The sequence below is a fragment of the Pleurodeles waltl genome, chromosome 9, assembly GCF_031143425.1.
Source record: "Pleurodeles waltl isolate 20211129_DDA chromosome 9, aPleWal1.hap1.20221129, whole genome shotgun sequence".
Lineage (NCBI taxonomy): Eukaryota > Metazoa > Chordata > Amphibia > Caudata > Salamandridae > Pleurodeles > Pleurodeles waltl.
In genome coordinates, this window is record NC_090448.1 from 682,328,058 (window position 1) to 682,354,664 (window position 26,607).

The following is a 26,607-nucleotide window of genomic DNA, read 5'->3' on the forward strand; positions in this document are numbered from 1 at the left end:
ATCATCATGTGCACTGTAAACTTTGCACTTGTATAGCGCACTACTCACCCGTTAGGGTCTCAAGGTGCTGTACTCATACCGCTATGGAACCCCTCCTGGTTTTTCCCTGTGAGGTGCCCACTCCTGGGCACCCCCAGGGTGAAGCCAGGCATCCAAGCGCTGTTGGGGCCGTTGTGGAGATTAAGCAAGCTATTGCCCAGAGTTGCAGAGTGGGACTCATTAATTAGATTAGGCACTGAGGCGAGAATTATCTGGTCCAAGGGAATTGAGCCCAAGACCTGTCGAAGCGGGAGTTGAACCCTGGTCTTGAGCCAGATCTCTGCTTCAGGGTCTGCCGCTCTAACCATTGTGCCACACTTCTCCACACAGGAGCCCTTGTGGAGGTTTGATTCAGGCCCCCAGTAGAATGTTGGTAAGGGCCTCATTAAAGGGGAGTAGGTGCTCCACAGAGCTAACCTCCTGTTGAAGCACCTCAGTCAAGACATTAATCTTTACCCGAAAGAGGGGACATGCAGGTCAAGGAATTCTGCTGCCTTCGCACCACCATAGACCAAGAAGCTCCTTCCTCCATGGTGTGGCCAGACCACTAGAGTTGCTCAGCTACTCATCCCAGTTCTCCCCTTGGTAGAATTCATCTTCTATGAAGCCACAGCCTTCTTCATCATCATCTCTCCTCTGGGTCTGTCAAAGGGTGGCAGGTCCAGGACGAGCTGATGTGGTTTGGCTGGCAACAGTGGTGTTGGTGGTGCTCAAAATGGCGCAGAGAGAACTGGAACTAGAATAGGTGTTGGTACTGGTGTCTGCGTCAGCGTCAGCTTAGATCCACAAGTGGCTCTAGAGGGCCCAGCTGGCATTGGGGGAGGACCCACATGTGCTAACCCAGCAAGGGCATCTCTCTGCTCTGTGGGGGTTGAAGGAGCACCAGAGAGAGAGACGTTGAATCAAAGATGAAGTGTATGGCGTCATAAAACTCCTTGAACTGGGCAAGGGTCTCTCCTGCTCTGGGGAATTCAAAGAAACTTACACCAGATCCACCATCCAGCTCCAGGGATGGAGTGAAAAACAGGGCCTAGAAGCATGATGCTTGCTAGGAGAAACCGAAGAACCCTTCAACAACTTCTTCTTGTGCTTTTTCAACGTACACAACTTTGACCAACGATAACTTGGCGAAGGATGAAGATTGTCCCCAGTATAGGCTCCGAGAACGGGCCCGCAGTCTCCCTTGGGACTGGATTGGGACCAAGAACAGCATGGAGCTTTCTTCTGCTGCACCTCTGGGAGCTTCCCTGCCCAATTCTGAATTGACTTCGGGTACATCGACTTGCCGTCAGGCAAATAAAGTGGGGATCAGGTGCAGACCGATCTGCATATGGTGGGTGACACAGACGAGGAGCTTACAGAGCAGAGATAGTTATTCAGCTACTTATTTGATAGAAAATGGGCCTGGCCTGACTGAACCTGAACAAACCTGAGTGGTCAGCATATAGAAATGTAGGACTACTTGCTTGTTAATCTCAGAGCAGGAGGAAGAAGCTGTCTTTTATCCAGATCTAGAATGATATGGTGGATACATTTTAGCCCCTATCTAGAAAAGGTCTAGTTATTCATTAGTAGTGGTCCTTATGGCTGAGAGGGCTCACTTATGAATAGGCTCAATCACTTGTTGTCTCAGCAACTTTGAGAAAAGACAATGGCCTTGAAACTGCTCAATTTCAAAAGCACTCAAGGCAAGTTCCATTTCTATCCTTTTCAGTACAAGACTAAAGAAAATAAAATGGACTACCGTCTATCATTTAAGCTCTGCCAGAGCATGTTCCTGAGAGTTTAGCAATAGGTTATCATGAAGGTAATTAATCTTGTGGCATCACCTACTGGAAAACGTGAATTAACTTGGCCTGTCCTGGAAATCTGGTTTATTTTTATAGATACTATCTAGTGACTATTGGCACTTTAGGAACCTGATGGCCAAAGAGCTGGTAGCTTATAAAATGAACTGAAACACAGGCTGACTGGCTTCTTCCAGTTGAACAAGTTACTTATCTTCGGTAACGAATCATCTGGTAGAAACTCTGTCTAGCTTCAGATTCCTTACCTTAGAACTCCGTGGGATTAGAATCGAATTCGGAATTTTCCTGCTGAGCAGTACCCTGTGCGTGTCGTCGGGGGCGTCGTTCAGTTCCACGTGCGTCATTCGGCTCCACGTGGCACCGTCAGCATCGTTAGAGTCGTCTGTGACGTCACGGCCTTCTATATAGGCACCTCCCCGGCACGCATATGTCAGTTCATTTCCACAACTTCCCACGCCAGAAGTGCAGAGTCATGGAAGAACCAATTTTTTCCTCATTGTCTGAGCAAAATGAACTTTCCTGGAGAAAGGGTAAAGATCGAGGCTTGGGTGGGTGTAAGAAATCTGCAGCTACCTAGAGTCTCTACCAGATAATTTGTTCCCGAAGGTTAGTAACTTGTTCATCTGATAGAGACTTCTAGCTGCAGATTCCTTACCTTAGAATAGATACCTAAGCTATAACTCTTGGCGGTGGGTTACGAAGATATACTTCACACAAGGAAGTCCTGCCGGACCGTCCGAGCAAAATGCCCCTCTCTTCTCACCTGGCTATCCAGGCAGTAGTGTCTTGCAAACGTGTGCAAGGAAGCCCACGTTGCCGCCTGGCAGATGTCTAGTACCGGCACGCCTCGAGCTAACACCGTGGTAGCAGCTTTCCCTCTGGTAGAGTGAGCTCTCAAGCCCTCAGGATCTGCTTCTTAGCCAAAGCATAGCAAATTTTAATGCAGAGAACGACTCAGCACGAAATGTTTCGTTTCTGGACTGCCCGCCCCTTCTTTGCACCAAGGTATCCCACAAAGAGTTGGTCCTCCACCCAGAACTCTTTTGTGCGGTCAAGGTAGAATGACAACGCTCTTTTTGGGTCCAGACGATGGAGACGTTCCTCTTCTTTAGAGGGATGCAGCGGAGCAAAGAGGGTGGGCAGGGTCATATTCTGATCCTGATGGAAAGGGGTCACAACCTTGGGGAGGAAAGAGGCACGAGTTCTGAGGACTACCTTATCAGGGTGTCTTGATAGTGAGCAGCCAGAGAGGACAATTATGTAAAGACTCAAAAGAAGCACACATTAGAAAAGTAAGCACTTGATTAAGATCCCACTGGGGCATAACAAAAGGCGTAGGTGGAAACATATGTACAAGCCCTTTTAAGAATTTCTGTACAATAGGGGACTTAAACAAAGACTGTTGGTCAGGCAAGCGAAGAAAAGCCGATAAGACAGAAAGATAGCCCGTAAGAGTCCCTAAAGAGGAACCCTGTTGGGCAAGTGACAGAAGGATATTAGAAAGAGAAGAAGAAAGAGGATCAATAGACCTCTCTGTATAATATAATACAAAACGTTTCCAACGGCAGGCATAAACCGTCTTAGTAGAGGGACGCCTGGCTGCCAGAATGACATCACAGACTTCGGGAGGGAGGTCATAAACCAATCCAGAGCCACTAGGATTACATGGGCCTGGTCGTTCTTCATTTTCTTGAGAACTCTGGGCAGAAGTGGTATGGACGGAAAGGCGCACAGGAGGCCTGAGCTCCACTCACAACGAAAAGCGTCGCCTTGCGATAGCTGCCTTGGAAACTCCAACGTGCAATACTGCTGACATAGATCTGTTCGCCTCCGAAGAGAACGCACAAACCAATGCTCTCCCCACTGCTGAAAGAGTCCTTACGCCACCTCCGAATGGAGACACCATTCGTGATCCGCTAAGCATAGCAGGCTGAGTTTGTCCACTCTAGCGTTCAGAAAACCTGCCAGGTGTTGAACCACCATGGTTATGCCCTGGCGTTCCAGCCATGGCCAGAGACGTAGCGCCTCTTGACAAAGGGTCCACGAGCCCACACCACCCTGCTCGTTGCAGTACCACATTGCTGTAGTGTTGTTCGTGAACACCTCCACTACCTTCCCTTTCACAATAGGAAGAAATACCTTTAATGCTAGCCAGATCGGCCAAAGCTCCAAACAAGTTGATATGGAGCCCGGATTCGGCCGGAGACCAGAGGCCCCTGATCTCCACCTCTCCCAGAAGGCTGCCCCATCCCAGAAGTGACGCATCTCACTACTGTAAAATCTGGTTGGGGAAGGGAGAGGAGTCTGCCTTTGACCCAATCGCAGTTCACTAACCACCACTGCAGATACTTTGCAGTTCCCTCCAAGATCTTAACCTTGTCAGTAAGATTTCCCTGATGCTGTGCTCATTGGAACTTCAGGTCCTACTGCAGAGCCCTCATATGCCATCTGGCATGCATGACTAATAGGATGCAGGAAGCCATAAGTTCCAACAGCCTCAGAGTCTGTCTCACCGAAATCCAGGATAGAGGTCGAAACATCGGTATCATAAGCTGAATATCCTGGACTCGCTGCTCGAGAGGATAGACCGGATACTGCACTATATCCAGAACAGCTCCAATGAAAGTGAGCTTCTGAGAGGGAGTCAGGTGTGACTTTGGCACGTTTATAGTGAAACTCAGCGAGTGCAAGAGGTTCGCCATAGTCCGGAGGTGGGTGACGAGAGCCTGGGGCGTCGGAACCTTCAACAGCCAGTCATCCAGGTAGGGGAAGACTGAAATCACTAACCTGCGCAGATGACTGCCACCACCGCCATCACTTTCGTGAACACCCGAGGGGCACTGGTGAGGCCGAAAGGGAGCAGGGTAAACTGAAAGTGCTCGTGGCCCACCTTGAACCGCAAGTAACGCCTGTGGGCAGGCAGGATGGGGATGTGAAAATATGCATCCTGCAAGTCCAACGCTACCATCCAGTCTCCTTGGTCTAGGCAGACAAGACCTGAGCAAGAATGAGCATCTTGAATTTCTCCTTTTTGAGGAAGTGATTGACATCCCTTAAATCCAGGATAGGGCAAAGGGCCTTGTTCTTTTTGGGAGTCAGAAAGTAGCGAGAATAACAACCACTGCCTACTTCTGACATCAGGACCTTTTCTATGGCTCCCTTGGCCAAGAGTGCAGTAACTTCTTCGCAGAGAAAGACCAACTGATCACCCATCAGCCGTTCTTTTTCTGGAGGGATAGTGGGAGGGAAAGACAGGAAAGGGAGGAAACAGCCTTTCTGTATGATCTGCAAGACCCATTTGTCCGATGTAATGGACTGCCAGTGAGGTAAATGAAACTGAATCCTCCCCCCAACTGGACGGACAAGGTCTTGCAGAATCCCACTAGGAGGGCTTGAGCTTTGCGGAACAGGGTGGCTGGCTGGCATTGTAAGACGTCATTCCGGCTCCAAATCACCCGGAATGAGTATGGGGCTACCACCACCAGTGGGTGCCGGTGGTGGAGGGAGCGTCGGGCCCGGTGCTGGAGGAGGTAGACTGTGAGATACCGGCGCTAGTCCGGATCCAATATCGGATCCCGGGGTCCCCAAAGGCGTTGAGGCCGAAGCCGCCGACATCGAATTCGATGGGGCCCCTGCTGACCCCGCAGGGACCGAAGACCCACCGAGGGTGTAGCCCACTTAAAAACACGGCGCATAGGCCCTCTTTTTCGAAAACCAGCGAGGTTACTCTGGCTCCGCCACCCGTATCATGACTGCTGGCAGCCCTCCGCCCTTTTTCGGACGGAGAGCCGTCAGCAGCCATACTAGCGGTCGGCGGTGAAGTGGAGACTGCTCCACCTCCACGTCACCGCCCACCGAATCACATCCCAGGATTTGGCGTGGCGGTGTTCTGGTGACGGGGTGCTGGAGGCGGAGCAGCCCCCATGGATCCATTTCCCTCCCGGAGGATCACCGGAACAGGTAAGGTGATCGTTCGTTAGGGGAGGGGGGTCGGGGGGTGTTGTGTGTTGTGTGCGTGCATGGGGGTGTGCATGTGAGTGTGTAGAGGGGTTGTGTGAGTGCATGTATGCATGTGGGAGGTGTAATGTGTGTATGGGAAATGTGACGTATATGTCTGTGTGCATGTGTGCAGGTATGTGTGTGTGTGTGTGTATGAGTGGTGTGAGCGTGCGTGTAGAGGGTTGTGGTGGGTGTGTGTGGGGGGCAGGGGGCGGGGTGGGGTCCTACCACCTTTGGGGGGTGGTAGGGGGTCGTGGGTGTTGGTGGAGGAATCAGGGGAGAGGGAGGGGGGAGGGGGAAACCCCAATCAGTGCCAGGGAACAAATTCACTGGCACTGATAGTGCCTACCGCCATGGATTTCGTGGCGGTTTGAAAACCCCACGAAATCCATGGCAGTATGCGAGGTCCTGATACCGCCGGCAGCCTAGTGACAGCTCCAGCCCAGCGGTCGTTACCACCCTGGCGGTCGATATGTAAAAGTGTTGGCTTTGCATGGCGGTCACCGCCATGGTCGTAATTAAAAAAAAATCCCCACCGGCCTGTTGGCGGTATTACAGCCGCTTTTACACCGACCGCCAGGGTTGTAATGAGGGCCATAGCCTCGTAAAATTCTTTGATTTGAGCGGGGGTCGCTCCAGTCCCCAGAAAGGGGGAAGATGCAGAGTCGGTCCTGGTGACGGCCCCAAGGAGCTGAGCTTGGAACGTTGATGTTCCCTGGACACCTCGTCGGCCTACGGTCGTGCCAAAGTCAAAGCCTGATAGAACTTCTTCTTCTTCTTGTGCCTCCTACCTGAATGCCCGAAAGACCTTCAATGCGAAGATGACGACTTGGGGCTCCTGCAGCAGTGCCACGACCTCCTCCTAGAGCGGGACCATGACCTCCTCGGAGTCACGCTAACCGAAGACGGCTGCCGGGCTGCTAGAAGGTTGCGAGTTCTCTCTCTCAAGGCCTTTGGGGCCATGGCCCGACAGTCGGTACACGACTTCGAATCGTGGTCCTTTTCAAGGCACCAGAGACACACTTGGTGTGGATCCGTAACCAACATGGCGCGATGACATGCACCACACGGTTTGAATCCTGTCTTTCTCAAAAACATCGCTCAGACAATTAGAAAAATCTTCGACAAAGCCGTCTAAAAAGGGGTAGCTCTTTCCGGGTCTGCACTTAACCGGCACGAAAGGAAAAGAACTGACGTACGCGCGCCGTGGTGGTGTCTATATAGGAGGCCGTGACATCATAGACGACTCCAACGACGCTGATGGCACCACGTGGAGCCGGATTTGATGCTGACATCCCAGAATTCTAAGGTAAGGAATCTGCAGCTAGAAGCCTCTATCAGATATATACCCCACCCTCCAAAAGATGCATCTAATTTGGTACTTACTATTGGTCTCTATGTTTTATCTCTCAAATTCATGTCCTCTAGTTAATAACTGTTTTATATCAACCACTTGCACACTGCTCTACTCAAGGTTAGAGGTACTTATGAATCTGACAGACAGAAAAAGGAAATTAAGACAGAAGACAGAGTGGGTGTATGGAACCAAGGTTCTAACAAAGCCACATTTGTGTACAGAATTTCCTTCCGCAATTCTGAAAGGTATTCTAGACAATTCCATTGCAGGAAAGGGCATCCCATATACATGAAAGATGAAAAAAGGGGCTGAAAGGCAATGACTTAAAAGATTATTAAAGTGAAAAGCCTATTCTGATATAGTGCTGCAAGTTTTCTCATGCAATGCCTCATCAATATTAAAGGAAAGCAGCACTTTGAGCCTTCACCCAAGCAGCACTTGTCCGTGCCATAGGACTACAGCACTGTGAGATCCTCCAACAAAGTCATGTCAGTGGCACTTGACCCAAGCAGAGAAAGCTTTTTCCAGGAATCCTGCCTCTGAATCACAGACACCAAAGTGTGAAATTCCCTTTAGATATAGGAACACAATTATCACTTACCAAAGTCAATGCCTTCTGACACTTTCCCTCTGGCCACAGACAACAGGATTGCTCCACGTCCATTCTCACATGCCTAAGACCAGAGATAAATAAAATATGGACTTTACTCATTTTGCACTTTTCAGTAATTCAAAAACTTACCCTTCAGTGGCTCTGTAAGACCTAGCAGTACTTTTTAAAACTACAAGTGGTTCTTTCTTAGGAAAATCTGACACTATTGAATCCAGTCTGATAGCAGCCCATCAGGCACTGCTTCAAATTTTCAAGGTCAGTACCATGGAGGAAAGCAAGGCAGACTTTTTACAAAGCTAAAATTTCACCAAGTCTGTATCTAAGCCTTTCATGCATCATTTTCACAATAGAGGTCTCCGTTACTCGTAGGCCTCCTTTAGTTTGTGCGGTTTAAGAGGTGCTCCACAAAGGGATGGTGATCTGACAGTCAAAGACTCATTTAGGAGTATAATACACACAAGAGTACACCCTTTGAGTTAAAAAGGAACCAGAGGCAGTGACCTATATAGATCAAGCATTTGCTGTGTTTAGGAAGTTGGCTCTGTATATACTATATCAAAATGAGATATAGGTGGTCATTACAACCCTGGCGGAAGGTGTTCAAGCGGCGGTAAGACCGCCAACAGGCCGGCGGTAAAAAAAATTGAATTACGATCGTGGCGGAAACCGCCAACAAAGACAGCCACTTTAACACTCCGACCGCCACAGTGGTACAGACAAACAGCTCGGTGGTCACCGCCAACAGACAGGCGGAAGACAAAGTACCGCCCACAGTACCACAAACTACCAATCCGCCACCTTTTCCGGGGCGGATTCACCGCGGACAAAAACACGGTGGAAACAGGACTTCGAAGGGAAAACGTTCACCTCTACACACCCCCTACGAGGAATCCGGACGCCATGGAACCAGAGCTGCACATCCTGCCAGCCCTCATCTTCTTGCTCCTCTACCAGGAGCACGAACGCCGGCGGCAAAGACAACGGTGAGTACTGCACCTACGACACAGGGGAGGGAAAAAACAGGGACACACACACACACACGCAACACCCCCACCCCCACCCACTACAACACACACACTAATACATATTTATACATTATAGTTACGCCCAACCCCCCTGGAAGAATGCAAAGACAAAAGGAAATGAGTGTAACCTTTGTAATATATTAAAATCAAGTACGCAAAAATATATATATACACCATAAACAAAAAATACACCAAGCTTAGTAGTCCAGGTAGTGCTCCCATGAAGTCCATGGAACACTGGGCCCACACGGTATGGGCGAGGCCCACAAAAGATCCCCGACCATGATGGAGAGAACACTGCAGGGGCATCAGAGAGCAAGAAAACAGGCACCTCAGGGGGAGGGAAAGGGGGGGGGACCTCATCCGGTTGAGTGCACAACGCCAAATCCACGAGGGGGCCACTTGCCCACTGTTCAATCCTGGGGAGTGCAAAGCCACAGTCTCTCAAGTCTCTACAGTGGGTGGTTTGCCCACTGTTCCATCCTGGGGAGTGCAAAGCCACAGTCTCTCAAGTCTCTACAGTGGGTGGTTTGCCCACTGTTCCATCCTGGGGAGCGCAAAGCCACAGTCTCTCAAGTCTCTACAGTGGGTGGTTTGCCCACTGTTCCATCCTGGGGAGTGCAAAGCCACAATCTCTCGAGTGGATGCCTTTCTCCACTGGTTCTGGAGGGGGCCTTGTGCCCAGAGTGCTTCTTCCTGCTAAGGACAGAGGTAGTGGATGTATCTCTCCACTGGTTCTGGAGGGGGCATGGTGCCCAGAGTGCTTCAGCCTGCTAAGGACAGAGGTAGTGGATGCCTTTCTCCACTGGTTCTGGAGGGGGCCTTGTGCCCAGAGTGCTTCATCCTGCTAAGGACAGAGGTAGTGGATGACAGTCTCCACTGGTTCTGGAGGGGGCATGGTGCCCAGAGTGCTTCATCCTGCTAAGGACAGAGGTAGTGGATGTATCTCTCCACTGGTTCTGGAGGGGGCTCTGTGCCCAGAGTGCTTCATCCTGCTCATGACGGACTCAGTAGCGTCAGTGCCCTTGGCGCTCATGGGCCAGCGGTGCTTGTGGCGGCGGTGCCCTGTTCAGCAGTGCTTGGAGCGGCGGTGCCCTGTTCAGCGGTGCCCTGTTCAGCGGTGCTTGAGGCGGCGGTGCCCTGTTCAGCGGTGCTTGAGGCGGCGGTGCCCTGTTCAGCGGTGCTTGAGGCGGCGGTGCCCTGTTCAGCGGTGCTTGAGGCGGCGGTGCCCTGTTCAGCGGTGCTTGAGGCGGCGGTGCCCTGTTCAGCGGTACTTGAGGCGGCGGTGCCCTGTTCAGCGCGGCTTGAGGCGGCGGTGCCCTGTTCAGCGCGGCTTGAGGCGGCGGTGCCCTGTTCAGCGCGGCTTGAGGCGGCGGTGCCATGTTCAGCGGTGCTGGAGCGGGTGGTGCCCTGTTCAGCGGGGCTTGTGCTGGCGGTGCCCTGTTCAGCGGGGCTGGTGCTGGCGGTGCCCTGTTCAGCGGGGCTGGTGCTGGCGGTGCCCTGTTCAGTGGGGCTTGAGGCGACGGAGACCTGTTCAGCGGTGCTTGAGGCGACGGGCTCCTTTGCAGTGACTCAGCTGCTGGCGGTCCTCTCTGTCCCAGCGGGGCTTGTGCTGGCGGTGCCCTGTTCAGCGCGGCTTGAGGCGGCGGTGCCATGTTCAGCGGTGCTGGAGCGGGCGGTGCCCTGTTCAGCGGGGCTTGTGCTGGCGGTGCCCTGTTCAGCGGGGCTGGTGCTGGCGGTGCCCTGTTCAGTGGGGCTTGAGGCGGCGGAGACCTGTTCAGCGGTGCTTGAGGCGGCGGGCTCCTTTGCAGTGTCTCAGCTGCTGGAGGTCCTCTCTGTCCCAGCGGGGCTTGTGCTGGCGGTCCTCTCTGTCCCAGCGGGGCTTGTGCTGGCGGTCCTCTCTGTCCCAGCGGAGCTTGTGCTGGCGTTCCTCTCTGTCCCAACGGGGATGATGTCGGTGGCCTTCCGGGCAGCGGGGATGATGGCAGTGGCATCCTGGGCAGCGGGGATGATGGCAGTGGCCTCCTGGGCAGCGGGAATGATGGCAGTGGCCTCCTGGGCAGCGGGGATGATGGCAGAGGCCTCCTGGGCAGCGGGGATGATGGCAGTGGCCTCCTGGGCAGCGGGGATGATGGCGGTGGCTTCCTGGGCAGCGGGGATGATGGCGGTCTCCTCCGCCATGCTGCTCTTCCCAGACTTTCCTGGTTTCTTGTGGCCCTTCCCCACCCTGGAAGGTGTCGCAGCTGACTCCACACTCCCACCGAGGCCCCTGGGAGCGGCTTTGTTGGCTGGAGTCTTCCCCCTCTCCTGCCGGGCACTGGCCAACTTCTGATGCTTGACAGGTGGGGGACTGTCCGTGCTGTGGCTCCGTGCCACACTGGCTGCCCTGGTGGCCGGTGCACTCCAGATTCCGGTGACTACAGGCACCACTGGTCCCGGAGATGTTGTGGCTGAGGTGCTAGGTTGGGACCTGGAGAGTCAGGCCCTAGGCGATGGACGGGGTGGGGGAGGTGTGGGAAAGAGGTCAAGGTTGGACAGGAAAAGTTTTTTGGAGACACTGGGACGGGTAGCTGGAGGGGGTTTGGGAGTGGAGGAAGAGGTTGTGGTTGTAGGAGGTGTTTGTTTGGTGACTTTGGGTGAAGGTGCATGGGCTGGAGGCTGTCATGAGGTGGATGGCTGTTGGGTGGGTGTGTGCCTGCATTTGTGTATCTTGGGAGGTGGCGTCACAGACACACTGGGAGAGGACACAGGGGACGTGTGAATGGTAGTAGGGTGGTGACTGCACGTGAGCGGGGTATGGTGGTGGGTGTGCTGGTGAATGGCAGTAGTGGCTGTAGATGTAGTGCATGCAGGTGTGAGTGTAGAAGAGACTGGGAGGGAGGAGGGAGACGAGGAGGAGGGGGACACAGTGGAGGCAGTGGATGTTGGTGTGTCTGCATGTGTGTGATGCTTGCGTGAGTGCCTGTGGGATGTGTGGTGCTTATGTTTGCCAGAGCTTCCCTTGGGTGTTGACGTGTGTGCATGCTGGTCTGAAGGTGTGCTTGGGATAGGCTGGGGTACTGGGATTGGGTCTGGGTGGAGGAAGTTGGAGGGGGGAGGCTAGAGACAGGGACAATGGCTGCCATCAGTGCTGAGCCCAGAGTCTGAAAAGCTCGCTGAAGGGCCGTCTGACCACAATGAATGCCCTCCGGGAATGCATTGTTTGTTGCAACTGCCTTTCGACACCCTGGATGGCATTCAAAATGGTAGACTGCCCAACAATGAGTGACTCCTCACTGAGGGCAGCAGGGGTGACAGGGGCACGGGCTGAGGTGCCTGGGGCGAAGGTGATGCCCACCCTCCTGGGTGAGCGGTCACGGGGCAAAGGCTGAGGGGCTGCTGGGAGGGCGATGCTGGTAGGGGGGGTGGCGGCTGTACCTTTAGATGCGGGGGCACAGATGTTGCCGCCAACACAAGGGAGCTCCCATCAGAGGACGAGTCTGTGTCGCTGGTGTCAGCTCATGTCCCTGCCGTAGAGCTCCCCTCGCCCTCCGTCCCACTGGTGAACTCCAAGTCCATAGTCTCGCCCTCCATGGCCATGTGGGATGCAGCTCCCTCAAGCTCCGGTGCCACTGCTCCTCCGCCTGATGATGCTAATGCACACAAGAACAGAGAGACCACAAAAAGGGTGGGGAACGACAGAAGAAAGACATGTTCAGTGCATGCATTACCACTACCGTTGGCGGACACGACAGACACAGAAGCCCCCTGCACTACGCCGCGCTCTTGGGCTCCACTGTTCAATCCCTGGGAAATGGCCTTCTAGGCTATGGAGGACATCTGCACACATGGATGACACAGGGGCATGACTAGGGGTACTTGGCACTCTACAGAGGTGGGGTAGGGTGCCACATGGCCTGGCCTTACGGAGGGGCCTTGCCAACTAAACTCGCCCTGGCCTAGGGAAACCCACAGCCCACCTCCTCCACCCAGACCCCTCCACTGCGCACCAAATCAGCAGGATGAGAGTGTACTCACCCCCTTGTGGCTGCTGTGATGCCCTCAAGCGCCCATCCAACAAGGGCAGAGGAACGCTACAATGAGGCCCATGGGCGAACACGGCGGATAATCGAGTGGACCTTCGGCCTCCTGAAGGCCAGGTTCAGGTGCCTCCATATGACAGGTGGATCCCTATTCTACTCACCAAAGAAGGTGTGCCAGATCGTCGTGGCCTGCTGTATGCTTCACAACTTAGCTTTGCAACGACAAGTGCCTTTTCTGCAGGAGGATGGTCCAGATGGTGGTGTTGTTGCAGCTGTGGAGGCTGTGGACAGTAAAGATGATGAAGCAGAAGAAGAGGACATGGGCAACAGGGACTCGGTGATCCTGCAATATTTCCAGTGAGACACAGGTAAGAATACAAACCTGCCTTCTACATGTACTTTAACACTACTACCTCTCTACTGTCTGTCGTTTTCAACCAGTGTATGGTCACTGAGTTGTCACTTTCCCTTACGATTTCACAGATGTGGGTGACTGTGTGACATCTGCTTTGATTCCTCATGGACTAGAGCTGTGTGACATAGGTATGTTGACATTACAATTAAAAGAGCTGTTGTTGTTGGGGTGGTGGGTTAGCCTGGGTTCCCTGTAGTGGTGGACACACTGCTGATTGACGTGTCCTGGGGACAGAGGTATGGGTCCGCTGGGTGGGTGCTGTGCTGGTGTTTCTAGAGGGGGGAAGCTCTGTAGTGCCCTGTGACTGTGTGATGGGAACCAACTGTCCCGAGGTCCCCGATGGGCCGGGCTGGTCATCTAGATCCAGTTGGACAGAGCTGCTGTCATCACTGTGGGCCTCTTCTGTTGGTGGTGTGGACATGTGTGGACCCTCCTATCTAGTGACATTGGATAGGGGTGCTGCAGGGGTATAAAAGGATGTTTATTACATCTGTGTGTGCCATGGTGTGCAATGGGTGGGTGACCGTGTACCCCAGTGCTTGCATTCCTGTGTGGGACCTTGTGTGATGATGGTTTAAGGGGGGTGTATGGGTTTGTGCAGTGGGCATGCTTTGCTGATGGGTGTCCATGATTTGGTGTTGCATGCAGGGCTTGGTGTTAGGATGTGTGGTTTGTGATGTTGGCACATTTGTGAGGAGTTGGAGTGATGGGGTGAGGGTATGTGATGGCATGCAGGTAGGGTGGGGGATGTAATAGTTAAGATTTGACTTACCAGAGTCCATTCCTCCTCCTACTCCTGCGAGGCCCTCAGGATGCAAAATCGCCAAGACCTGCTCCTTCCATGTTGTAAGTTGTGGGGGAGGAGGTGGGGGTCCGCCTCCAGTCTGCTGAACCGCAAGGTGGGGTCTTGAGACCACGGAACGCACCTTCCCCCGTAGGTCGTTCTACCTCTTCCTAATGTCATCCCGATTTCTTGGGTGCTGTCCCACTGCATTGACCCTGTCCACTATTCTTCGCCATAGCTCCATCTTCCTTGCAATGGAAGTGTGCTGCACCTGTGATCTGAATAGCTGTGGCTCTACCTGGCCTATTTCCTCCACCATGACCCTGAGCTCATCCTCAGAGAACCTGGGGTGTCTTTGCCGTGCCATGGGGTGGGGGGTGGTGTGTGTGGTGATAAGTGTGCTGATATGTAGTGGGGTGTTGTGTGAGGTGCGTGGAAGTTATATGGGTGATGGTCTGGTGTGCCTGTGGATCCTAGTATTGTTGATGGTAGTGTCTCTCTCTGTGCTTCTTTCTCAATAGTGGTTGTAGGGGTTTGTGGGTGATGTGGGTGTGTGTTTTATATTGTATTGGGTGTGTGGGAGTGGTGTGTGTATGTCTATCAGGTGTGTGTATGTTGAATTGTCCAATGTGGCTGTGTTTTGTATGTGTGTGTGTATTTTGAGCGCGGCGGTGTGTCCCGCCAATGGAATACCATGGTTGAAAGACCGCCGTGTGGATTCGTGTGTCGTGATAGTGTGGGCGTATTTCTGTTGGCGTGACGGTGGAGGTTTTGTTTTCGCCAGTTTATCACTGACCTTTGGTGTGGCGGATTCCATGCTGTGGGTCATAATAGCTGTGGCGGATTGCCGCGGGTTCGGCGGTCTTCTGCACGGCGGTAAGCGGCTTTTACTGCCAATGTTGTAATGAGGGCCATAGTGTGCACAATCCAGGGGTTCCCCAAGAGTCTTGACAGAGGCAATAATAGATAATACTAATGCTCTATCTGTGGTGGTGTGGTCGAGCAGTTAGGCTTATCAGAGGGTAGTGTTAAGCATTTGTTGTACACACACAGACAATAAGAGAAAAACACACTCAATGACTTAACTCCAGACCAATAAGTTTTTGATATAGAAAAATATTCTTTCTTCATTTATTTCTAGAACCACAAGATTCAATTAGCAGTTAAGTACATTAAATGAAAGGTACTTTGCATAGGTATATTCATGACTTTGAATGGAATCAAAAATTGTAAGGAAATGAGTCCTTGGCATGGATACCCCCTAACTTTTTGCCTTTGCTGATGCTAAGTTTTGATTGAAAGTGTGCTGGGACCCTGCTAACCAGGCCCCAGCACCAGTGTTCTTTCTCTAAACGGTACCTTTGCTTCCACAACTGGCACAGCCCTGGCACTCAGATAAGTCCCTTGTAACTGGTACCCCTGGTACCAAGGGCCCTGATGCCAGGGAAGGTCTCTAAGGGCTGCAGCATGTATTATGCCACCCTGGGGACCCCTCACTCAGAACATGCACACTGCCTCAAAGCTTGTGTGTGCTGGTGGGGAGAAAAAGACTAAGTCGACATGGAACTCCCCTCAGAGTGCCATGCCAACCTCACACTGCCTGTGGCATAGGTAAGTCACCCCTCTAGCAGGCCTTACAGTCCTAAGGCAGGGTGCACTATACCACAGGTGAGAGCATATGTGCATGAGCACTATGCCCCTACAGTGTCTAAGCAAAACCTTAGACATTGTGAGTGCTGGGTAGCCATAAGAGTATATGTTCTGGGAGTTTGTCAAACACAAACTCCACAGTTCCATAACGGCTACACTGAAATCTGGGAAGTTTGGTATCAAACTTCTCAGCACAATAAATGCACACTGATGCCAGTGTGCAATTTCTTGTAACATGCACCCAGAGGGCATCTTAGAGATGCCCCCTGAATACCAATCCGACTTCTAGTGTAGGCTGACCAGTTCCTGCCAGCCTGCCACAAACCAGACAAGTTGCTGGCCACATGGGGAGAGTGCCTTTGGCCAGGAACAAAGCCTGTACTGGGTGGAGGTGCTTCACACCTCACCCTGCAGGAACTGTAACACCTGGCGGTGAGCCTCAAAGGCTCACCCCTTTTTTTACAGCACCCCAGGGCATCCCAGCTTGTGGAGATGCCCGCCCCTCCGGCCACTGCCCCCACTTTTGGCGGCAAGGCTGGAGGAGATAATTAGAAAAACAAGGAGGAGTAACCCACCAGTCAGGACAGCTCTTAAGGTGCCCTGAGCTGAGGTGACCCCTGCCTTTTGAAATCCTCCATCTTAGTTTTGGAGGATTCCCCCAATAGGATTAGGGATGTGCCCCCCTCCCCACAGGGAGGAGGCAAAAAGAGGGTGTAGCCACCCTCCAAGACAGTAGCCATTGGCTACTGCCCTCCCAGACCTAAACACACCCCTAAATGTAGTATTTAGGGGCACCCCAGAACCCAGGAAATCAGATTCCTGCAACCTGAACTACAAAGAAGGACTGCTGACCTACAAGCCTGCAGAGACGACGGCAACTGCTTTGGCCCCAGCCCTACCGGCCTGTCTCCTGAGTTTGAAAACCTGCAACCAGCAACGCATCCAACAGGGACCAGCGACCTCTGAAGCCTCAGAGGACTGCCCTGACCCCCAGGACCAAGAAACTCCTGTGAGCAGCGGCTATGCTCAAAAACAGCTAAATTTTTGCAACAAAGAAGCAACTTCCAAAGAACTCACTCTTCCCGCCGGAAGCGTGAGACTTCACACTCTGCACCAGACGTCCCCAGCTCGAGCTCCAGCAAACCAACACTGCAGAGAGGACTCCCAGGTGACTGCGACCTTGTGATTAACCTGAGACGACTCCCCTGCACCACCACAGCAACGCCTGCAGAGAGGATCCAGAGGCTCCCCCTGACCACGACTGCCTGTAACAAGGGACCTGATGCCTGGACCAAGCACTGCACCCGCAGCCCCCAGGACCTGAAGGAACCGGACCTCAGTGCAGGAGTGACCCCCAGGCGACCCTCTGCCTAGCCCAGGTGGTGGCTGTCCCGAGAAGCCCCCCCTGTGCCCGCCTGCACCGCTAGAGTGACCCCTGGGTCCCTCCATTGAATCCTATTTAAAACCTGATGCCTCCTTTGCACACTGCATCCAGCTGCCCCTGTGCCGCTGAGGATGTATTTTGTGTGCCTACATGTGTGTCTCAACCCCCCCCCCCCCCCAAGTGCTCTACAAAACTCCCCTGGTCTGCCCCCCGAGGACGCAGGTACTTACCTGCTGGCAGACTGGAACCGGTGCACCCCTGTTCTCCATAGGCGCCTATGTGTTTTGGGCACCTCTTTGACCTCTGCACCTGACTGGCCCTGAGCTGCTGGTGTGGTAACTTTGGGGTTGCCTTGAACCCCCAACGGTGGGCTGCCTATGTACAGGAACTGAGACTTGTAAGTGTCTTACTTACCTCACAATCTAACCTTTACTTACCTCCCCCTGGAACTGTTGATTTTTGCACTGTGTCCACTATTAAAATAGCTTATTGCAATTTTAACAAAGACTGTATATGATATTGCTTTCATTGAAAGATCCTAACTTACCTGTGTGAAGTACCTTGTATTTTATATGTTTACTTCAAATCGTGAACCTGTGGTCCTTGAAATACACTAAGAAAATATATTTTTATACATAAAAACCTATTGCCCTGGAGTAAGTCTTTGAGTGTGTGTTCCTCATTTATTGCCTGTGTGTGTACAACAAATGCTTAACACTACCCTCTGATAAGCCTACTGCTGGACCACACTACCACAAAATAGAGCATTAGAATTATCTAATTTTGCTACTATCTTACCTCTGGGGGAACCCTTGGACTCTGTGCACACTATCTCTTACTTTGAGATAGTATATACAGAGCCAACTTCCTACAAAAATGTACACATTTTTCTTAAAAATGGCAAAAAGCTATTTTAAAAGTAGACACTGCAATTTTCAACAGTTCCTGGAGGAAGAAAGTACAATACAGTTTTGGAGGTAAGTAATCGACTTACAGGTTCACTCTCCGGGGCATAGGTAGCCCACTGTTGGGGGCTCAAAGAAAACCCCAAACACCCTGCACCAGCAACATGGGCCAGTCAGGTGCAGAGGTCAAACAAGAGCCAAAATTATGTGGGCCCCTATGGAGACAGGGGATACTCTGGTTCAGGGCTGCCTGCAGGTGATTACTCGTGTTGTCAGAGGGCAGACCAAGCTGGTTTAGAGGAGCACTGGGGGGGGGAGGGGGGGGGGGGGGTTGGGGGTCTCCCAAGTAGGCACCAAACACGCACCCTCAGTGGCATAGGGGCGGCCGGTTGCAGGATGCAAACATGGCATCGGGTTCCCAATGGAACTCTATGGCGGGACCCCGGGGGTCACTTAGCTGCTGCAGGCGAGGCACAGGGGGGGCTTCTCAGGCAAGCCACCGACAGGACAGGGAGAAGGGCCGCCTGCTGGTCACTGCTGCACCGGTGGGCGGTTTCTCTCGTCTGGGGACTGCGGGTGCAGTGCTTCTCCAGGCATCGGAAATCTTCATCCCGGGCGGTCAGTGGGGGGTCCTTGGGATTCCCTCTGCAGGCGTCGTTAAGGATGGGACAGCCCAGGGTGGACACTTGGTCAGAATCGCCTGGGGGTCCTCTATGGATAGTTGGTCCACCTGGACACGGGCCGTGGGTGCAGAGTGGTTCTGGAGTGAGGTGGGAGTCCTTTGTTGGACAGATCAACTGTCCATGGGAGTTTCTTGGTCCTCGGCGATGCAGGCAGTTCCCTGGAGGATTTTCAGGAGTTGCAGGGTCTTTGAAGCAGGAGACGGGCCGGTAGGGCTGGGGCCGAGTCAGTTGCTGTCTCCTTTTCTTCTCTGTGGGGTTTTCAGATCAGCAGTCCTTCTTTTCTTGAGGTCCTTAGGAACCTGACTAGCTTGGTTCAGGGAGCCCTTAAGTACAAGATTTAGGGGTGTTTTTAGGGGTCACAGGGCAGTAGCCAATGGCTACTAACTCTGAGGGTGGCTACACCCTTCTGGTGCCCATTCCCTTTGGGGAAGGGGGGGCACATTCCTAACCCTATTGATCTCTGTCCTCCAAACTGTAGGAGGCTGGCCTGGCTTGTAGTGGGTACCAGAGGTACTTACACCTTGTGCCAGGTCCAGTTATCCCTTATTAGAAGAAGAGGTGTTTCTAGCAGCTTAGGCTGATAGGAGGTAGCTATGGCAAAGCAGCTTAGGCTGAACTAGGAGACATGTAAAGCTCCTACTATACCACTGGTGTCCTATGCACAATATCATAAGAAAACACAATACACAGATATACTAAAAATAAAGGTACTTTATTTTTATGACAATATGGCAAAAGTATCTCAGTGAGTACCCTCAGTATGAGGATAAGATATATACACAAGATATATGTACACATACCAAAATTATGCAGGTTATAGCAAGAAAAGTAATGCAAGCAGTGTAAAGTTACAATAGATTGCAATAGGAGCACATAGGTATAGGGTCAACACAAACCATATACTCCAAAAGTGGAATGTGAACCACGAATGGACACCTGAACCAGTGTAGACTGGCTTATGCAGAGATGGGCAGCACCTGTGCCCATCAAAGCATTTCCAGAGGCTGGGGGAGGCTACTCCTCCCCAGCCTTCACACCTATTTCCAAAGAGAGAGGGTGTTACACCCTCTCTCAGAGGAAATCCTTTGTTCTGCCTTCCTGGGCCAGGGCTGCCTGGACCCCAGGAGGGCAGAAACCTGTCTGAGGGGTTGGCAGCAGCAGCAGCTGCAGTGGAGACCCCGGAAAGGCAGTTTGGCCCGGGGACTCGGGGATCATAGAATTGTCTCCCCAATGCCATAATTCCATGATCTTAGACATGTTACATGGCCATGTTCGGAGTTACCATTGTGACGCTATACATAGGTAGTGACCTATGTATAGTGCACGCGTGTAATGGTGTCCCCGCACTCACAAAGTTCGGGGAATTTACCCTGAACGATGTGGGGGCACCTTGGCTAGTGCAGGGTGCCCACACACTAAGTAACTTTGGACCCAACCTTCACTAGGTGAAGGTTAGACATATAGGTGACTTATAAGTTACTTATGTGCAGTGGTAAATGGCTGTGAAATAACGTGGACGTTATTTCACTCAGGCTGCACTGGCAGGCCTGTTTAAGAATTGTCAGATCTCCCTATGGGTGGCAAAATAAATGCTGCAGCCCATAGGGATTTCCTTGAACCCCAAAACCCTGGGTACCTCAAGTCCATATACTAGGGAATTATATGGGTGTACCAGTATGCCAATGTAAATTGGTGAAATTGGTCACTAGCCTGTTAGTGACAAATTTAGAAAGCAGAAAGAGCATAACCACTGAGGTTCTGGTTAGCAGAGCCTCAGTGAGACAGTTAGTCATCACACAGGGAACACATACAGGGCACATACTTATGAGCACTGGGGCCCTGCCTGGCAGGGTCCCAGTGAAACATAGACTAAAACAACATATATACAGTGAAATATGGGGGTAACATGCCAGGAAAGATGGTACTTTCCTACACAACTCCCCCCACAAACGAAGGACAATAAGACTAGCCATGACCTGATGAGTCTTCATTGTCTAAGTGGAAATATCTGGAGAGTCCATCTGCATTGGAGTGGGTACTCCCAGGTCTACGTTCCACTGTACTGTATAGTCAATTCCCTTAGAGATATGGACCACCTCAACAATTTAGGATTTTCACCTTTCATTTGATTTAGCCAAAGTAGAGGTTTGTGGTCTGTCTGAACAATGAAGTGAGTGCCAAACAGGTATGGCCTCAACTTCTTCAGTGCCCAGACCACAGCAAAGGCCTCCCTCTCTATGGCAGACCAACACTTTTCTCTAGGGTTCAACCTTCTGCTGATAAAAGCAACTGGTTGATCCTGGCCCTCAGAATTAAGTTGTGATAAGACTGCCCCTACCCCTAATTCAGATGCATCAGTTTGAACAATGAATTTCTTGGAGTAACATGGGCTTTTTAGGACAGGTGCAGTGCAAATGGCCTGTTTGAGCTCCTCAAAAGCTTTCTGACAGCTAGCTATCCACAATACCTTTTTAGACATCTTCTTGCTAGTGAGATCATTAAGTGGGGCTGCAATGGAGCCATAGTTTATAATGAATCTCCTGTAATACCCAGTGAGGCCTAGGAAGGCTCTCACCTGGGTCTGAGTTGTAGGGGGAACCCAATCCATGATTCTCTGGATTTTCCCCTGAAGTGGTGCAATCTGTTCTCCACCTACCAGGTGTCCCAGATAAATCACATTTCCCTGCCCTATCTGGCACTTTGAAGCCTTGATAGTGAGGCCTGCCTTTTGCAGGGCCTCCAAAACTTTCCAAAGGTGGACCAGGTGATCATCCCAGGTGGAGCTAAAGACAGCTATATAATCTAGATATGCTGCACTAAAAGCCTCCAACCCTTGCTGGACTGTGTTCACCAACCTCTGAAAAGTGGCAGGTGCATTTTTCAAACCAAAGGGCATCACTGTAAATTGGTAGTGCCCTCCTATAGTTGAAAATGCAGTTTTAGGTTTAGCATCCTCAGCCAATTTGATCTGCCAATACCCTGCAGTCAAATCAAAGGTGCTTAGATACTTGGCAGATGCCAGTGTATCTATGAGCTCATCTGCCCTGGGTATAGGGTGAGCATCAGTTTTTGTTACCTGGTTGAGACCTCTGTAATCTACACAAAACCTCATCTCCCTTTTTCCATCTTTTGAGTGAGGCTTTGGTACAAACACCACAGGAGACGCCCATGGGCTTTCAGAAGGTTCAACCACTCCTAGGTCAAGCATTTTCTGAACTTCTTGCTTTATGCAGTACCTGACATGGTCAGGCTGCCTATAGATCTTACTTTTGACAGGCAAGCTGTCTCCATTATCAATTGTGTGTTCACGCCAAGATGTGGTGCCTGGCAGTTGAAAAGAGTTCAGAAAACTGTCCAAGGAGATTTATGCAGTTGTCTTTCTGTTCTGCAGTAAGACAGTCTGCCAAAACTACTCCCTCCACTAAAGCATCATCTTCAGTGGAAGAGAAGAGATCAGGGAGAGGGTCACTCTCTTCTTCCTGTCCCTCATCTGTTGCCATGAGCAGGGTGAGATCAGCCCTGTCATAGTAGGGTGTTAGGCGGTTGACATGAATCATCCTAAGGGGACTCCTGGCAGTGCCCAGGTCAACCAAGTAGGTGACTTCTCCCTTCTTTTCAACAATAATGTGGGGTCCACTCCATTTGTCTTGGAGTGCTCTTGGGGCCACATGCTCCAATACCCACACCTTCTGTCCTGGTTGGTACTGAATCAGAACAGCCTTCTGGTCATGCCATTGCTTTTGGAGCTCTTGGCATGCCTGAAGGTTTTTACTGGCCTTTTTCATGTACTCAGCCATTCTGGATCTTAGGCCAAGTACATAGTCCACTATGTCCTGTCTTGGAGCTTTTAAAGGTTGTTCCCAACCCTCCTTCACAAGTGTTAGTGGACCTCTTACAGGGTGCCCAAATAGGAGTTCAAAGGGGCTGAAGCCCACTCCTTTCTGGGGTACCTCCTGTAAGCAAAAAGGAGGCAAGGTAACAGGACATCCCATCTCCTCCGGAGTTTTTCAGGGAGTCCCATTATCATTCCTTTGAGAGTTTTATTAAACCTCTCTACCAGTCCATTAGTCTGTGGATGATAAGGTGTGGTGAATTTGTAGGTTACACCACATTCCTTCCACATAGCCTTCAAGTATGCAGACATAAAGTTGCTACCCCGGTCTGATACAACCTCTTTTGGGGAACCCACCCTGGAAAAGATTCCCAGGAGGGCTTTTGCCACTGCAGGTGCTGTAGTGGTCCTGAGAGGAATAGCTTCAGGATATCTTGTGGCATGGTCCAAAACCACCAAGATAAACCTATTGCCTGAAGCAGTAGGAGGGTCAAGGGGGCCAACTATGTCAACCCCTACCCTTTCAAAGGGAAACCCAACTACAGGTAGTGGAATAAGGGGAGCCTTTGGTGTGCCGCCAGTCTTGCCACTGGCTTGGCAGGTCACGCAAGACTTACAAAAATCTTTTGTGTCCTCTGACATCCTAGGCCAGTGAAACAGGGGGACAAGCCTTTCCCATGTTTTGATCTGGCCCAAATGCCCAGCCAAAGGAATGTCATGTGCCAGAGTTAGGAGGAACTCTCTGTACTGCAGGGGAATTACCAATCTCCTGGCTGCTCCAGGTTTTGGGGCCCTTGCCTCTGTGTACAAGAGGTTGTCCTCCCAATAAACTCTATGTGAGTCACTGACATCCCCATTTTGCTGTTTGACAGCTTGCTGTCTGAGACCCTCTAATGTGGGACAGGATTGCTGTGCCACACTCAGCTCTTCCCTGACAGGCCCCCCAAAACCCAGAAGCTCAGCAGTGTCTGCTGCCAGCTCATCTGGTGAAGGTTCTGTACAGGGAGGAAATTCTTCTTCCTCAGAATGAGAATCATCTGTAGAGAGAGGGATAGTGGGTAGGGATTTACCCTTGCTACCCGTAGCTTTAGGGAGCACTTGGTCCATTGTTCCAGGATCCAAGTTACCCTGTCTTTTTTGCTTTTTGGCCTGAGCCCTTGTCAAAGCAAAAATATGCCCAGGAATGCCCAGCATTGCTGCATGAGCCTCCAACTCCACTTCTGCCCAAGCTGATGTCTCTAAATCATTTCCTAGTAGACAGTCTACAGGTAAATCTGAAGCAACCACAACTTTCTTTGGACCAGTAACACCACCCCCCCCCCCCCCCAGGTTGAGATTCACAACAGCCATGGGGTGGCTAAGAGTGTTGTTATGAGCGTCTGTCACTTGGTACTGGTGACCAAGTAGGTGTTGTTCAGAGTGTACCAGTTTCTCTATTACCATGGTAACACTGCACCTGTGTCCCTGTAGGCCTGAACCTCAACACCATTTATTAGGGGAAGATGCTTGTCCTTAGCCATATTAAGAGGACAAGCAACCAAGGTGGCCAAATCAATGGCACCTTCAGAGACTAACACAGCCTCTGTGGTCTCCCTAACAAGACCAACCCCAACTAAATTTCCAAAAGTGAGCCCAGCTACTCCCTTGGATTGGCTATTAGTAGGTTTGCTCCCACCACCACTGCTATTACTAGGGGCACTAGAGTTTGCAGTAGGGGTTGTGGTAGTGGGAGGTTTGGTGTTTTTCTTTGGACAACTGGCATCAGTTGTCCAATGGCCTTTTACTTTACATAAATAACACCAATGCTTTTTTATTTGATTTGAAGAGGATTTGGACCCACCACCCCCACCAGAGGATTTTTGTGGGCCTGATGAAGACTCAGTTTTAGATTTGTCCCCACCCTTGTCAGAAGACTTACCATCCTTGTCACCCCCTGTATGAACTTTTCTGTTCACTCTTGTTCTGATCCGTTTGTCTGCCTTCTTTCCCAATTCTTGGGGAGAGGTCAGATCTGAGTCCACTAGATATTGGTGTAACAAGTCAGAAACACAGTTATTCAGAATAGGCTCTCTCAGAATAAGATTATACAGGCTTTCATAGTCAGAAACTTTACTGCCATGTAACCACCCCTCCAAGGCCTTCACTGAACAGTCAACAAAGTCTATCCAGTCTTGTGAGGACTCTTTTCTTGTGTCTCTGAACTTAATCCTGTATTGTTCAGTGGTTAAGCCAAATCCATCCAAGAGTGCATCCTTCAAAACTGCAAACTTTTTAGCATCACTTTCTCTAACAGTAAGGAGCCTATCCCTACCCTTTCCATTGAAAGATAGCCACAATATAGCAGCCCACTGCCTTTTAGGGACCCCCTGTACCATACAGGCCCTCTCAAGTGCAGCAAACCACTTGTTGATGTCATCCCCCTCCTTGTAAGGGGGAACTATCTTATGCAGATTCCTGGAATCATGCTCTCTAACAGGATTACTATCAGGAATACTGCTGCTGCCACCCACCATGGGGTCCTAACCCCAATCTCTGTCTCTCCTTCTCCAGGTCTAGGGATTCCCTGTCTAGAGCCAGCTGTTGCTGTTTAAGCTTCAGCCTGGTCTCTTCCACTCTCAACTTTTTGAGTTCCCTTTCTAACATGTTGTCTTCAGGTTGGGTTGGTTGGGAATGCTTAGACACTGAGGACAAATTGGAAACAACAGAGGGAGATCTGTCCCTAACAGTTTGGACTCTAACAACCTGGCCTCCAGGAATAAAAACATCCCTACTATGATGGGAGCTCCTATTACTACCAGCATTGCTCTGAGGTCTGCTGAGGGGCAGATTTGGAATAGAACCTTCCACACCTCCCTCAAGGGGTTCCCCTGAGTCAGAATGGGAGCTATCTACTAACTTCTCAGTTGAAGTGGCTGCTAGGGACTTATCATTCTCAATGAGCATGTTATATAGAAATTCTCTTGAAGGGTTCTTTCCTATCACTAAACCTCTATCTATGCAGAGACTCCTTAGGCTCTTGAAGTTTAAATTGTCATAGGTAGTACTGACCATTTTAAGAGCAGTTCCTACATCAGACATGATAAAAGAAGGTTTAGAGACAGTGAGAAGAGAGAAAAAGTTTCAGGACTTTTTAAAGAACAGAAAAAAAACTTTTTCAAACTTTTAGAAACTTTTTAGAAGTTTTGTAGTACTTTTCAGCACTTAGTAGAAAGTGTAAGAGGAGAAAAGCAAAACTTTTTGGTTAAGTGTACATACACTGAACTTGTTTTGTACATTATTCTCTTACGAAAAGTACACAATGACAAAGTGGTAAGTAGTTACAAGTACTTATCCCACCGCTGCACAACCAATGTAGGAGGCTGGCCTGGCTTGTAGTGGGTACCAGAGGTACTTACAACTTGTGCCAGGTCCAGTTATCCCTTATTAGAAGAAGAGGTGTTTCTAGCAGCTTAGGCTGATAGAAGGTAGTTATGGCAAATCAGCTTAGGCTGAACTAGGAGACATGTAAAGCTCCTACTATACCACTGGTGTCCTATGCACAATATCATACGAAAACACAATACACAGATATACTAAAAATAAAGGTACTTTATTTTTATGACAATATGCCAAAAGTATCTCAGTGAGTACCCTCAGTATGAGGATAAGATATATACACAAGATATATGTACACAAACCAAAATTATGCAGGTTATAGCAAGAAAAGTAATGCAAGCAGTGTAAAGTTACAATAGATTGCAATAGGAGCACACAGGTATAGGGGCAACACAAACCATATACTCCAAAAGTGGAATGTGAACCACAAATGGACCCCAAAACTATGTGAGCTTGTAGAGGGTTGCTGGGACTGTAAGAAAACAGTGAGGGTTAGAAAAATAGCCCACCCCAAGACCCTGAAAGGTAGGTGTAAAGTGCACCTACAACCCCCAGAGAGCACAGAAGTCGTGATAGGGGGATTCTGCAAGGAGAACAAACACCAGCAATGCAACAACAGTGGATTTCCGGAGCTGAGTACCTGTAAGACAAGGGGACCAAGTCCAAGAGTAGCGACAGTGTCGAGAGTGGGCAGGAGCCCAGGAGATGCCAGCTGA

At 50.8% G+C, this 26,607-nt stretch overlaps 1 protein-coding gene across 2 annotated transcripts in view; it reads right to left on the reverse strand.

The window, feature by feature from the left end:
• ERCC2 (ERCC excision repair 2, TFIIH core complex helicase subunit) overlaps positions 1–26,607 on the reverse strand; it is a 1,394,405-nt gene that overhangs the window by 87,521 nt on the left and 1,280,277 nt on the right. For both annotated transcript variants that reach the window (XM_069207765.1, XM_069207766.1), the window contains one exon: positions 7,805–7,877. In XM_069207765.1, the coding sequence (XP_069063866.1) occupies positions 7,805–7,877 (73 nt within the window). The remainder of the gene's footprint in view (positions 1–7,804; positions 7,878–26,607) is intronic.